The following is a 15,583-nucleotide window of genomic DNA, read 5'->3' as shown; positions in this document are numbered from 1 at the left end:
TGGGATGACTAAAATTAAATGACTAATTAACTAAACATCTCTTGAAATTGAAACACATATTACAGTAGGTGTTACAGATATGGCTTTAAATGATATATTACGTTATGTTATGTTCAAGTTTGCCGTCTTTGAAAAAGTTAGGAAATCGCTGACGAAGACGGCCTAACTCGAGTCTTATGCTGCGTTTCCATTTACGTCAGAAACCAACCTCTATGAGGACATACTGGTGCTGACAAGGCATGAGGAAAAGATTGTATAAAAATGCATATGCAAAGGTTTTTATTCTCTGTTAACCTGATTAGTAGTAGGTTAGTTCAGTAAACTGTTTGTTGTTTGCTGTATGTTCTTTGCAGATCAGGGTGCGGTTCAACCACATATCAGCTTTATACTAAAAGCATGTCACTCCCTGCGTATGTGTGCCAGCTGACCAGCAACCCTCAGTAATTATTCTGTTCATCTTGCCTCTTAGTGTACATTTAAAAATCATTTAAAAACATATATCCTAATTGGTGGCTGTATTTGTAAAATGAATCCTGATCCTGATTTGTCAAAATATTTAGTTTTACATTTTTATAATATCCAGTCATTGTTTATTGAAATTCCACTTTCCATCTTATTCATTTGATAACTTTCATTTTTAACAATTGTTAAAAAAATATATAAAACACTCTTGAATTGAATTGCTCTTTATGGGTGCATCAACACTTACCAGACTACAGGAAGAGATATTTTCACATGAATATTTTAAATCACACCAGGAGGCCTACAATATTGTAAAGGCCTGCACATGATCCTAAAGAACAGAGAAACGTGTTCTTTTTCTCTAGGTGGAGAGTTAGTAGTTAGTTCGAGAAAAAAATAATGACGTCATTCTTTTCTCACAGCCCTGGGAGAGAGAACAAATGTCTCTGTTCTTGTGGAGTATGTACAATCCTTTATTCAAGAGATAAATACCACTGAGAAACATTATCAAAATGTCACACAGAGAAAAGTATGCGACAGTGGACAATTTTTTCGAGTTAAAAAAGAAAAATTGCATCATAGAATATTTTGTCTTCACATTTCTTATTAGTCTAATTTGTCCTAAAAATGTTAATAAAAAACAAACAAAAATGCTGCAACAAGTTCCTAGAAGGAGTAGTTTTGAATTGTATTGTATTGGGCTCAGTCGTCGTCGTCTCTCTGTCGGAGGCTCCTGGATTTGCCGTTGTGTGTCTTGGCTTTCCTGAATGAAGCGGGTCCACCTTCGTCTCCAAGCGAGGTGATGATGCGCTCTTTGAACTTGGGTTTGGGCTCCGGTGGTGGGACTACGGCAGCGATGGCTGTGGTTCCCTCCACCTGGGGCAACTGCAGATCCACTTTGGCACTGGAGAGGAAAGGAAAATAGAACAAGTTGAAGAGTTGTTTTCAGTAGCTAGTGAAATCAGTGAGGAGATCAGATAATTGTGGACCAGGATCCTTCTCTTACTATGGATCAACCTCTTGCTGAATCTTTTCCCAGGACCCGTAAGGATTTGGAGCTTTCGGCCTTCTGGCACGTCTCTCCACTTGTGGTGCTGCTTCCTCCTTTTTCTTCTCAGGCTCGGGTGGTGTTGTTTGGATCTCTTCCACTTTTTTCATTTCTTTAGCATCGCTTGCTTCATCTTCTCCCTCCTTTTCTGAAGGCTCTGCCTCTGCTTTCCTTTTCTTAATAAACAAAACCACATTGGGAAAATATCAGATTAAGTTCATCTTTTAACCAAGAGGATTTAGACGTCTTTTTACTACTTGATCCTCTCACCCTGAAGCTTATCTTTGGGACTTTGGGCTGCTCAGTGGCTGCTTCTGGAACCTCAGCCTCCTTGGATGCCTGGGCTCCATTGGAACTCTCTTCTTCTCCTGAAAGGGGTTCAGGCTGCGGGGTTGAAGGCTCTTCCTGACTCTCGACTTCTTTGCTGGATCCAGACCCAGAAGCTTCTTGTGTAACAAAGTCCACTGGTTTCTCCCAGCTGGACTCTGCGAGGTGGGAACGACAAAGCATGTGAATGTCACACAGAAAGCCCATTGGAAAGAAATAAATTATAACTATACAAAGAAAAACATATTCTACCTCCAGTCTCTGTGTTATAGTAATATGTATAACCATCAGGGCTGACGGCTTCCATCCAAGGACAGCTTGAAGAGCTCTAATGACAAACAGGAAATATAAGTGTGTTTTGAACAAGATGTAATAGTACAATACAGTTTACAATACAATTTTTATTATTAGTAACCTCTGTGAGTCCAGGTTGTGTTGAGTCTGAACTTGATCCCTGGAAATCTCCTGGGTTTTCCCATTTAGATTCTAAAATAAAAACAGACAATAGGGAAAATGTTGGCGAAAAGAACCGTTTCAATCATTGTGTACTGAAAAGCGGCAGTTTCTTTACCTCCAGTGACTGTGTTGTAATAGTAGGTGTGTCCATCATCTGACTGTCCTTCAACCCATATCTGCGCTTCCTTTTGCTTTGTGGGTTTCTTTCTCCCTTTCTCCGGTTTCTTTTGCTGTTTTTTGTGCTGGGGTCTAACCTGAGGTTGGGGTCTAACCTGAGGTTGGGGTCTAACCTGAGGTTCTGGCCTTGCGGTTGTCGTGGTTCGTGGTGGTGAATCCAATCCTAGAACAAAAACAATTCAAACTGAACCAAAAGTGCATCCTATATAGCTCATATTACTTCATTAAAATATAAAAACAGTTACCTGCTGCCTCCCTTTCCATCCTCTTCAGATCCTCCTGATACGCTTTCATCGCAGCGTCCTCCATCGCTGCAAAATCTTTAGACATGCGCTCCTCCTGCTTTGCCTTTTCAATGCTCTTCTTCTTAATCTGTAAAGAAAAAAAAGAAAGATATGATGGCATGAGTGACAGCTGCCGTTAGCCAATCAGAAGAGAGCCTTCAAGTCACGGTGTTATGCCTGGACCTTATCTCTCCTCACAGTCCTGAGCATGATGCCAAGACTGGCAGGTTTTTCTTAGCTGTTAGTGTTTAGAAACTGGCAAGACATAGTCAATGACTCCAGTGTCAGAACATTAGTCTGATGTTAGCCATCTGTATATCACTTTTGCACAAAAAATAAAATAAGATAACTTGTCAAGAACATTATTATTTTAACAAACAGACACTTTTCCATCATTAAAACACATTAGCTCAATATGTCATTTTTCCCATTGATTTTAAGGGTAATTGTTTACACTTAGTTTACAATCAGTCAACAAGGTCAGCAGAGAACACGTGAATACCTCTGTAATTTTGGCAGCCACATTTTCTTTGTGATTCTTCCCTCTTTCATGGAAATCTCTGCTCTGTAGAGAAAAACCCAAGCACGAGCAGATTAATTAGCATCAGACACTGCCCTTATCATCATGTACATTAAGCTTCGGTCTACTCACAGGTTTATTGTCCGCAATCCAGCACTTGCAGTACTGACAGAACTTCCTCGGCTGTGACTTCCAATAGTCGGCCCTGAAAGTGCACAAACGCGTATAGTTACCCAACAAAAACATGCTAAATTATGAGTTAAATTAGCTTTAGCATTAACAGCTGGCGAGACTAAATGTCTAAAACCGTGTGTGCTACGTCTTGTGGATGCAAACATGTTCAAAAGAATCGCCGTACTTACATTTCCTTTGGGTTTTAGTGGCTGAAAAGAAACAACAGTTTCGCACATTTCACGAATGACAACAGTGTCCCTGGCTGATGACGTCATTTACCGGCGCCGAACAAGCGATTGTCCTACACTTAAAAAAAATATAAAAAGAAGCGCATGTGTTTACGTCAACAGGTTAATATTTGAGAAACATACATTTTAGATATGAAATAAAAATAAAATGGGGACTAAATACCTAGATATAACGTATCTCTCCTTTACACTGCTCTTTTTTGCATCCATACGCCACGATATGGCATGTAGGATGTAAATTGGAGTTTTCGTATTATTATCATTTTTATTCACCTTACTTCCATTTTACTTGAGTTATAGTGAGTTTAAATAATAATAATTATAATATCCACCAATAATTTGTTTGGTAGGTCAAAAGAAGCAATTACGTTATCACACCACTTGATGGCAGCAACGCTCTATGCTCTACCGGAACAAGAGAAGAAGAACCCAACTAACACTGACCCCTCCGCCCGACTGAGGTTGAGCCCGGCGGTTTGAGCTGCCGGTTCTAGGTTTTCTCTGCAGCCCGGTGTAGCTGCGACCCTGACTGCACATGAACAGCGCCATGGCCGCACTCTCACACCGGGTAAAGCTGGGACCTCTGGTGGCTGCCATTGACCAGGGAACGAGCTCCACGCGTTTTCTGGTAAGTGCGAGCCAGCAGTGTGTTACAATAGTCAGGGACACGGAATGCACACGACAACTAAAACACTTCTACTTTTATTAGCCAACGACACATAAATGGCTTTGCCCTTAGCATGTGCTCACAATTTAATGTTTAAATAATGTATTGGTTGTACTGTGCTACATTTCGTGGACATGCAGTACAACATTGAGTCCAGTAACTTCCATTTCAAGTCGGTTAGGGCGGATTTAAACGGCGACGAACAACGTGACACGTGTCAATAAAACAAATGTAAAAATGCTTTGCATGTTTCAAGAGTGACATAAACATTGTCTCTTGCTTGTGACGTCATTGTCCGTCGCCGAACAAACTATCTCCAGACCGACTGTGCATTCACACCCAAACTAATTGACTGGAATGCAATGCCTTTCATTTACTGTACACTCTGCTGTCAAAAGTTATTGCACCACGAGAGGGTAGCATTAGACCAAAGTGGTCTATATGCAGAAAAAACGTTGAAATGAGCCTTTATTGCATTTTCACAAATAGAATACAGGTTTCACAAATCAGAGAGTGTGTTTTTATGAATCTTCAGAGTCTGTAGATTAATCTAGTCCAGATTTGAGAAGTCTAGGTACAGTGGTTTTGGATCAGGACCTGGTCCAAAGTGGTCTATATGCTGAAAAAACGTTGAAATGTGCCTTTATTGCATTTTCACAAATAGAATAAAGGCTTCACAAATCAGAGAGTGTGTTTTTATGAATCTTCAGGGTCTGTAGGATAATCTAGTCCAGATTTGAGAAGTCTAGGTGCAGTGGTTTTGGATCAGGACCTGTTCTAATGAGGTCTGAGTATAAAACAAAAACGGTGAAATCTCCCCTTTAGAATTTTCACAAATAAAATAAAAGCTTCACAAATACAACAGTGGATGTCATGCAAGGTTACTGTCTTACCTAACATGTCTAAAATGTTTTCACATCAAGAAGTGTCACAAAAAACAGACAACCAGTGTGCAAACAGTCGCACTGCGCATCACGTTTATTTCCCCTTAAGTGCCGAATCGGAGGCTGGCGAATCGGAGGCTAACTTCTAAACATGTTGGCACTGCTAGCCATACTCTACGGTGGCCCTGAAGTGCAAATCACAATAACAGTTAATGTTGTTCTGTTTTCCTATTTGTGTTGGTGATTTGCACTTCAGGGCCACCGTAAAATTCCAATATTATCAGTCTGGCCACTTTATTAGTTACACCTAATCGAGGGTGCACAAATATGAAATATATGACACAAATTCAGATGTTTGCTTGACCAAAAACACATAAACGAAATGTCTGGAATTTAATTAGCATATTTCTTTTACTAGTTGCTTTATATTTGTGTTTTACGATAACGATTGAATGTTGTTTGGACCAAGGTTATTATTGTTAAAACTAACGAGTATTTCACAAATCTATTCAATATAATGATTATCAATGCAACAGCCTTTAACTCACATGTTGAGGTCTATTTTTGAAGATTAATGGGTAATAGAGCACCAATAACATGACGGGCAGAATTCATAAAATCAGTTTTTAAAAAAAAAAAAAACAAACAAACAAAACTTTTTTGTGTGTGTTTTTGTTGTCTCCCTGTGAAGGTGTTTAACTCAAAAACAGCAGAGCTCCTCAGTCATCACCAGGTGGAAATCAAACAGAGCTTCCCCAAAGAAGGGTATGTGGAAAACAAAAACAATCGGAACGCAGCATGCGATATCAGTGAGATTGTGTCAAGACCTTATTTGCTGTGTTATTTTTCAGATGGGTGGAGGAGGACCCCAAAGAAATCCTGCAGTCGGTGTACGAATGCATGGAGCGCACGTGTGAAAAACTCACCCAGCTCAACATAGACATCTCAAACATCAAAGGTTTGCACACATTTTATTTTATTTTGTTTTTTAACCACTTACACATTACTCATTTTAGTCCACAGAGGTGTCAATGATCTAAAGCACAGGTTGTGAGAGAAAATTCTTATAACAGGACCTGGTGTTCAATGTAACCAGTCATAAACTAGGTGCCTTTCAAGGTTCCTTTCCTAGATACCCAGGCATCTGGACCTAATACACTATGAGGCTTACTAACTATATGTATCAGACCTATCTCACCATTTAAACAAATTAACTTTGAAAATTCAGAGCCAGAACCAGACAGGTGCTATCAGGGTCTCAGCCCTCATTTGTATTTTGCTCCCTCTCTTTTAGCTTTATGCGTCTTGTAAAAATGATTGAGTACAGCAAATTAGGCCTGGAAATAGCAGAGGAAATCAGGTAAGACAGATGGATATTGCATTACTATACTGCTGATTTCAATGGACAATAATTTATGAATTATCTACCACACAATATTTACCGCTCTTCTACATTTGTTCTTTTTTTGAGTACTCCAACTTATGTGTATATAACTTTGAAACAGTGGTCCTGTGTTGGCTTACCATGGGTAAATCAATTAACATGACACATCTTTAATTTCAAATTTCATCTCTGATTTGTTTCTTTATGCTTGATTTCTTCTGAATTTTATATTATTTGACCTCGTCTGGGCCTCAATCTGGGCTTACTTTTTAATTTCAACCCCTTTGTAGTTGCGTGACCCCCCTGATCTTTGAACAACTTTGGAAATGATATTATTGCTTATATATTTGTTCAGCTATCGGAGTGACCAACCAAAGAGAGACCACGCTTGTTTGGGACAAAGAGACCGGGGAGCCCCTCTACAATGCAATCGGTGAAGTTCTGTGTTGTTATTTGTCCAAATCTGACATGGTTTAATCATCGTTTTTTTTGGGCAATTTGACTTGTTGTGGTCAGTGTGATATAACTGCAGTTTTGTTTTGTTGTTCAGTGTGGCTGGATCTGCGGACTCAATCAACAGTCGAACGCCTCATTAGCAAGACGCCCGGAAGGAATAAGAACCATTTGAAGGTGGGATTGAGTTTTTGAGGGCTGCGCGATATAGGGGAAACGATAAAAGTTACAATTATTTTATACGTTGCTATAAATAAAACGCATACATAAATATATCAATTCAAACCAGATTGTATTTGTATTGGGCCAAATTACAGCATACATTATCTCAAGGCTCTCAACATCAATTTTAATTTGAGTATAACAATAATGATAATACTATTGCAACTAATAATAACCTCACAGCTGGATCTGGATCCTGCAGCCATGGAGTCACATACAATTCATTAATGATAGTAAAAGTACAGGGGTTTTCTACAAAAAAAGAGCATTTTCAGGCTCTCTAAAGAGTAGATTTAAATAGCTTTAAATGAAAATAAAAATTCTGCAATAGAAAAATGGCCACTAATGCAGATGGATTAACAACACCTGGATGGTGGAGTTTATGTGAATTCTTCACAAAATGAATAAAAACATTTTATTGTCCTTTTGCAGCATAAAACCGGGCTCCCCATAAGCACTTACTTCAGTGCCGTGAAACTCCGCTGGCTGATGGACAACGTGGACAAGGTCCACGAAGCCATCGTGTCTCACCGCGCCATGTTCGGCACCATCGACTCCTGGCTCATCTGGGTGAGAGTCTGAGTAAAAGACCACAGCCTCGACAGTGGAACTGACAGGCGCCAGTGGAATGCCGTGCTTTATGTTTTTTGTGTTTTCTGTGCAACAGTGTTTGACAGGTGGGAAGTCTGGAGGAGTCCACTGTACGGATGTAACCAATGCTAGCAGAACCATGTTGTTTAACATACACACTATGAACTGGGACCCAGAACTTTGCAGGTATGTTTTACCGTAGTCTGTAATTCAAACTAATAAAATGTACACCTTCGTAAGTCCGTGATATCTTAACAATGTGTTGTAATATGCTTACTGTCTCGCACCAAAGTCCATAGAGAAAATTGCTGTTTGTAGCTTGTGAGCTGGAACTGCTGTCTTGTTTTTTTTTGGCTTTTTTTTTCTCTCTCTGAGGTTAGCCCCAACAAAGGATTTGAACTACACTTCAACAACTAATGTGTGACCTGACACTTGGCTTAGTTTCACAGCTCTTTTTTGTCTGTCCTGTCAGCTATTTTGGTATTCCCATGGAGATTTTGCCCAGCGTGAGGAGTTCTTCAGAAATATATGGCCTCATGGTGAGTACATATGGAGCTGTCCGTATCTTGCATGTCAAGTTTTTCTTAATAATTTAACAATAACTGTTTATATTAACTTTTAATATGATGTCACTGCCATGTCTTGTTGTGAGTCTCATTCAAGTATGACGTCAGACTGATTTAAGTGTGTTAAGGTTGACTGAGAAACTCTTTTAGGCATCTTTTCTTTGTGTGTGCCATTGTCTCTCTTCTCTCACTGGTAGAAAATATGTTCTAGCCGGGTAAGTAACACTCGTCATCTTTATGTCACCTCATCACGCATCGTTAAAACCATCCTTCTCCTCTGTGGCCAAAGTGAACACTCCATCACTCAGTGCATTTTCCAAGCTCCATGTAAATATTTAGGCAGCTGGGATGTTTTAATACATTCCAGCCACATCAATGAAATTCAAATGAAAAGCTGACTTTAAAAATGAACATACTTGGTGTTTAGGCTGTTCAATCAATGGGGTGACAACAACTGAAAACATGGCTGCCAGCAGGGCTGGAAGGGAAAACACATGTTATGCCTGCATATGTCCGTAATATCTTATGGACATATGCCATACCTTATCTCTCTTTTTGACAGTCTTTTTTTGACTGGAAAACTGAAGTTTGTAAGTCACTTAATCTCCAGCACCAAAGTCCATAGTGAAAGTCCTAATTTTTAGCTGGCTAAAAAGCTGAAAAGCCACTAAATAACAAATTTGCAATTATTTTTTGGGGATGGACTTTGGTGCAGTAGCATGAGCAGGTTATGAACTTCAGTTTCCAGCCAGAAAAGGCCGTCTAAAGGCTCGAAACAGCAGATATATTAAGATATTGTAGTCTTACGTGGGTGTAGATTTTATTTGTTGCGTCTTTTGTTGAATTGCTGAAATCTGTGTGTCCTTCTGTGCCTGTTGGCAGCCATGTTTTTAGTTAGTGCAAGTGCACGAATGCTGTAAAAAAACCTCATACAGCCACATTTCAAAGAATCTGAATTCTCTAAAAAACTAACTTTCTGCCATTTTCAAATGTGTTCCTGTTCAGAAAATAACGTTTCAGTACCTCAGTTTGATTTCAGATGAAACGGATAAATAGGGGTGGGAATACGAGAGACACCACATTAAGATATTATAACAATATTTAAGTATTTTTTATACTAATCAATCATAACTTCAATGTTTGTTTGTAACAGCATTTAAAAATGTATACTTCGTGTCTCAAAATCGATATATCGCCATGCAAAATATTGCTGTGTATCACTGTATACAATGCCCCCCCCATTGCTTCTGTTGTGGCATGCGGCTCCGCAGGTTCCCTCCTCTTCTGCAGCGTCTCATCACTAAATCTCTTCACTCTTGGCACAGACACAACTTTTATCCTCTGCCTTTAATCACCAAAGCACACGCACATAAGAGTGAAGACATTTTAACTTGCATTCTATTCTTTTTGTTTTTTTACTCCCCTCGCTCGATTAGTAGAATAAAATTGGTACTATTTTGTTATTTGGCTTCATGTTAGTGTTTTGAATATGGATTGCCATATAATTTGTGACATTATTGCCGTTAGTTGTTTTGGGGCTGAACAAATGCAGTTGAAATAGCATGTTAGAAACAATTCACATTAGAGCTGCAACAATTCATGGATTTTTAATCAATTGCTAAATGAATCGGCAACTGTCATAATCAGTTTGAGTATTTATTTTAATAATTAAAACTAGTTCTCTAATTTCTCATCTTCTAATATGTGAATATCTTACGATTTCTTTGCTCCATGTAAAAAAAATAAAATAAATCATTTTGGTTTATGGACAAACCAATGTTTTTTTTGAAACAATGAATTTACATATTTTACATATTTTTTGATGGTGTCTCATGTGGTAAAGCTTGACTGAAACATTTATATCACAAATTGTCCAAATGTCCAAAAGAATTGCCTTCAAGTTGATGTTTTACCAAAATTTGTTCAACCCTAACTTGAATATAGTCGTTATATAATTTCTCACTCATGCAAATCCCGACAGAAATTCTATTTTATTTTTTTATTTTTTTTATTTATTGCTGTTTCAAACCAGAAAAATTGTGATTTTGATGTGAATCCACTTATAAAACTAAGTATTTTCTTTTGACAGAAATCCGGAGCTCTGTCAGGTATTCCCATTTCAGGAGTAAGTTTAAAAAAAAATATATATATATATATATTTTTATTTTTATTTTAAATTTCATGCAGATGTTCATACGATGCATTTTGTGTAATACCAGTGTCTTGGGGATCAGTCGGCGGCGCTCGTCGGACAGATGTGTTTTCAGGACGGTCAAGCCAAAAACACGTAAGAGCAGTTGTGATGACGTTGTAGTTAATTAATCTCCTTTCTTTTTCCTCCATTAAAGCCTTGACTCTCTTGTCTGTTTCAGGTACGGTACTGGCTGCTTCCTCCTGCTAAACACCGGAGCAAAGGTACTTGACTGAAGATTTTCATTTTGAACACAATTAAGCGACGTCTGAACTGTGGCGTTTCTCTTTATGGCAGCCTGTAATGTCAGACCACGGCCTCCTGACCACTGTGGCGTACAAACTCGGTCGAGACAAACCCGCGGTTTATGCTCTTGAGGTACAGTATTGAAGATAAGCTGGTATTTCTGTCACAAAAGTTGTTTTCCCTTTTGTTGGTGCCATAGCAGCTGACAGCCACTAGAGGGTGTGAGGATCTTTCAATTCAGGTGATCTTTTTTGTATCTATGCTACGTCCTGTTAGGGCTCTGTGGCCATCGCTGGAGCCGTGGTTCGTTGGCTGCAGGACAATCTCGGGATCATCGGATCTTCTGATGAGCTTGGTGCGCCCAATTTGCCTTTAAGTTTGATATTGGCAAAATAAAGCTGTATGGGTAGCTATTGTGCAGCTATTGGGCAGTATAATTGATAATAAGGTCCTCTTTTTTTTTGTCCCTCTGCAGAAAAGTTGGCTGCATCAGTCGGTACATCCTATGGCTGCTACTTTGTTCCGGCATTTTCGGGGCTTTATGCTCCGTACTGGGAGCCCAGTGCACGAGGGTAAGACCCGGAGCTACTCTGTGGTGTGGATAAGAAGCTAAAAATAAATCTGATTCTTAATCTTCCTGTGTCACAGGATCATATGCGGTTTAACTCAGTTCACGAATAAGAGTCATGTTGCGTTTGCCGCACTGGAAGCCGTCTGTTTTCAGACACGCGAGGTAAGGCCTATGCATTTCTTTTGTTGTTATTTTTTAAATGAATGCAGCTACAGTATGCGTATTATAATCGGTGCTGTTTATTTGGATGCAGATACTGGACGCCATGAATCAAGACAGCGGCATTCCTTTAACTCAGCTCCAGGTGGACGGAGGGATGACATCCAACAGGCTGCTGATGCAGCTGCAGGCCGACATCCTCTGCATCCCCGTCGGTGAGGTTTATGCTCTTAGCACGTTTCTCTGAGTGTTCTGTGGGATAAATGTGTTTTTATGTCATTTCCAGTCATGTGTGAAGCTGGAAATCTTAGTGTCTCACAAAAGGTTTAATCAATGAATTTTTAAAGGGAATATCAGTTTATATTATTGCAGAAATGTACAATTAGACATTTTTCCCTAAATCCCTCAGCCATACAGAAGACGAAGTGAAAAAACAAGTGTGTCGACTGTTGAGGGAATCCAGAGACCAGACGCGGCCTCCGTTTTAATATAATAAACAAAACAGGTGGTTAAACTGTTTTTTTTTAACCAGCAAGTCACAAAACCCTACTCCCATTTATCTGATGTGAAGGTATCACATGATATCATGCGGTTTTACATGTCAACAAAAGACTAGTTGAGTGGAGCATTCCTGTTGCTTCTTTCTCCTGGCATTGGTAAGAATAAAATTTTTGTCCCTGACTGTTAAGGAATATAAATCTTAGGGCAGTTTTCTAATTATTGTTGTTTATATTAATATTATAGTTGCATAAAGGTTCTAAAAGCTAAATGTTACCAGATCTTGTGGTTTTGCAGTGAAGCCGTCCATGCCAGAGACCACAGCGCTCGGCGCGGCGATGGCAGCGGGAGCCGCGGAGGGCGTCAGCGTGTGGAGCCTGAGCCCGGAGGACCTGAGCGAAGTCACGTCGGAGAAGTTCGAGCCTCAGATCAACCCCGATGGTACGGCGAGGTCGAGAGCAGGAAAGATGGTAAAATAAACAAGTTAAATTAAAAAAAAAAATTAAATGGTTCTGTTTGTGGTTCTGCAGAGAGTGAGCTGAGGTACGCACGGTGGAAGAAGGCGGTGCAGAAATCCATGAACTGGGAGACGACAGAGCCTGTTTCTAATGGAAACGGTAGGAAACAACAATTGCATATGCTTATTTTTGCTTTTTCTTTAAGTTTCATTGCTTTCATTGACCAAAATGTCAAATGTGTTGTAGCAGCAAATCAATCGAGTTTCCGGGACAACTAAAGCCTTGTTCAGACTGCTAGAAAAAAGTCAGAATGACTTTGCCTTTCAATTTTATCCAGGTTGGTTTTGAAAATCTGGACCCTCACCCCCAAAAAACTATGTTCATATGAGCCAAAAGGTCTCTTGAAGCCATATCTTTAACCCAACAGGAAGTCAGCCATTTTGAATTTTGTGGTTGTGACTTTTTTGTGCATTTTTGACTCATTCTGGCATCTGTAACGACCCAAAGGTGAAACGAGCATCTTCAGCAGCGTCCCGCTGGGCTTTTACATCATTGGCAGCATGTTCATGTTGATCGGTGCCAAGTACATCTCAGGTCAGTGTGTGTGTGTACGTCCTTTGTGTCGCATATTGTTACTTTAATTTAAGTCTGTGTGGAGAAGATATGGTCATATCGTAAAATAACGTCTTTGAATTTCCTGGTTTTAAAGGCTGTTGTATTGACGATCATATTCATTGTTTTGAGTACATTTGTAAAATATACAAAATATTATATATTCATTAAGATAATACATTTAATACATACAATTTTAAGCCTATTTATCTATGTTATAACAAACTTTGACCATATATATAGCCTATTTCATTGTTTCCTTAACACGGTTTAAACCAGTTTTATCTGAAATTAATTTATCGACAGTGGATATTATGAGATAGTATTTACCCGTGTGCAGCTTTATATCCAGATATTATGTTTAGAGGTGCTTCTCATAAGTCATATAAAGTGATGCGACTATGGTGAAATGTGATGGTGCGTTCCAGTTGTAGTCCAACGTCGGAATGCCTGCGTTCCCAGTCGGTAGTTTCAACTGGAACGCCTCTCAAATTGGAGCTTGGAGAGTAGGAGCAACCTCACAATCCCTGACATCAGATACCATTGTCATATTTGTATCACATTTCAACTGGAATGCGGTCAACTAAGAGGCGACATCACCCCCGTGTTCCTTCTATAACACTTACCATATTCAGTTTTTTTTTCTCTCCAAGTTAGGTTCCAACTAGGATCGTTTTTGTGGAGACGTTAAAGCAACGAGGAAAAGTGGAAACAAACTGCACCGTTACTTCCATCAGGCATTTCCAGAATGCTGAATCTTACTGCCGACGACAACACCCGGACAGATTTGTCACCACTGAAGCTTTACTTTATTTTTCTCATTTGTTATTTTTTGGAAACATTACATATTATGTGACTTTTTGCAGGAGTGTGCATGCATCTATTTCTTTCTTTTTTTTTAATGTCGATTGGTATGTCGCCGGAGTTATTTAAGCAAAAACTCCACCTATTAAATTCTACTGTCTTTCCACAGGTGCATTAAAGCTGTAGTGCGTAACTTCTCTGGCGCCCTTTTGAGGAGAATCCTGTCAAACATAGAATTGAGATTTATGTGGAGCTTATTTCGCATCATGTAATGTAGCATGCATTCATTTATATTTAAAACTTACGCACTACAGCTTTAATTTTCTACTCATAGGAAATTGATTATGCGATGCTTTAATGCTTCATGAGCTACAGAGGGATTTTTGTTCTGTCTTGTGAGAAATGTCATTATTTTGTGGGATTATGAGACTTTGGGATTAGTACACAAAGTGTAAAGAAGGGAAAAAAAGTTTTTTTTTTTTATATTATTTAATGTTTATATATTTACAGTACCCTCCTTACACTAATGATTAATTTATTTCGGAGACAAAAAACGTTTACAAACCCGGAAGCTTGAATATTTTAAAGGTTATAGTTTAAACACCAAATTAGAGCCTTTTTAAAATATATTTTTTGCTGTTTCACGGTTATATTAAATTTCCATCCAGCTCATAAAAAAAGCAAAACCACCTTAAACACGAGCCCTGATGATAATTCCATTAAAACAAAAACCATCCCATTAACGAGTTCGCTGTGCGGTCCTGTCAAATTCTGAAGAATGAAACTTGAGGAAGTAAGAGTGCAGTGTTTATTCTGTTGGCCAACAACTGCCATGTTTGTTCTGCGAGGATTAAAAGGCCTGGTGCTTCCATCTCAATTGGTACATTGTTTAATGATTTCTCTGTTGAAAGTGCACAAAAGCAGCTCATGAAATAAAGTGTTCCACTTGTGCAGAAAAAAAACAAATGATGGCTAAGTTATTATTTGGAACGTAGACTTGAGTTGGAAAAGTTTTAAAATAGAGGGAACTGTTGTTCGTGTATGGAAGAATAAATGTCTGTAAAATATGCTCACCTGTTATTTCTTTTTTATATAAAGAGAAAAGAAATGTCTGACTTTTTTCTGTGGTTTATTTATTAGAACTGTGTTTCTGTTTTGTTTTTACAGTATAAGTTAAGACTGTCAGTCTGAAGTGCAGAGTGAATTTGCATATTAACTTACCCACAGTTAAACAGTTTTTTTTTTCAAGATTTCCTTTTTAGTCATGTCATGCTTTATTTTTTGTTTCATTATTTAAAAGCTCAGTACATCTGACTCACACGAGTAACAATGTTGGACCAGGAAGTCTAGGACATTTATTTATTCTTTCCTCATATCAGATCTTGTGGTGTGAGCGTGAAGGCGAGGGCAGGTGGGGCACAGTCTGAACAACGCGCTGGTGTGGTGACGCTCGGTTTTCAGTTACAGGAGTGCGTGTGTGTATGTGTGTGTGTGAGAGAGGAGAAACGGCAGTAGAGATTGTTGCTGTGTGTGTTGATAATAAATGACTCCTCAGATATGCTGGACCCAGGGTTGAATGGG

The 15,583-nt window shown here is 38.9% G+C and overlaps 2 protein-coding genes across 4 annotated transcripts; one reads left to right on the top strand and one right to left on the bottom strand.

The window, feature by feature from the left end:
* Positions 1–567: 567 nt before the first annotated feature.
* Positions 568–3,703, bottom strand: wbp4 (WW domain binding protein 4). The gene is made up of 10 exons (XM_083899651.1): positions 3,637–3,703; positions 3,407–3,479; positions 3,257–3,319; positions 2,716–2,842; positions 2,409–2,633; positions 2,253–2,323; positions 2,090–2,165; positions 1,781–1,995; positions 1,469–1,686; positions 568–1,366 (listed from the first exon to the last, which is right to left on the bottom strand). Coding segments are annotated over exons 1-10 (1,272 nt in total). The 5' UTR covers positions 3,639–3,703; the 3' UTR covers positions 568–1,164.
* A 476-nt stretch (positions 3,704–4,179) lies between these two features.
* Positions 4,180–15,018, top strand: LOC310934699 (glycerol kinase). 3 transcript variants are annotated; one of them, XM_083898493.1, is made up of 20 exons: positions 4,180–4,324; positions 5,939–6,012; positions 6,099–6,205; positions 6,987–7,064; positions 7,182–7,261; positions 7,739–7,876; positions 7,974–8,083; positions 8,370–8,436; positions 10,553–10,588; positions 10,683–10,750; positions 10,836–10,878; positions 10,952–11,032; positions 11,177–11,255; positions 11,376–11,472; positions 11,549–11,633; positions 11,725–11,845; positions 12,426–12,569; positions 12,659–12,745; positions 13,094–13,180; positions 13,856–15,018. In XM_083898493.1, exons 1-20 carry the CDS (start codon positions 4,232–4,234, stop codon positions 13,864–13,866), a joined length of 1,686 nt encoding a protein of 561 aa, XP_083754619.1. In that variant the 5' UTR covers positions 4,180–4,231; the 3' UTR covers positions 13,867–15,018. The 3 variants fall into 3 exon arrangements, 2 of the variants coding, with proteins under 2 accessions (XP_083754619.1, XP_083754620.1); XR_014592967.1 differs by lacking the exon at positions 13,856–15,018 and having other exon boundaries at positions 12,431–12,569; positions 13,094–13,135; XM_083898494.1 differs by lacking the exons at positions 12,659–12,745; positions 13,094–13,180; positions 13,856–15,018 and having other exon boundaries at positions 12,409–12,485.
* Positions 15,019–15,583: the final 565 nt, after the last annotated feature.

This window comes from Microchirus variegatus (genome assembly GCF_963457635.1).
Source record: "Microchirus variegatus genome assembly, chromosome: 1".
Classification (NCBI taxonomy): Eukaryota; Metazoa; Chordata; class Actinopteri; order Pleuronectiformes; family Soleidae; genus Microchirus; species Microchirus variegatus.
The sequence above is the reverse complement of the archived record's forward strand: the minus strand, read 5'-3'. Positions and strand labels throughout refer to the sequence as shown.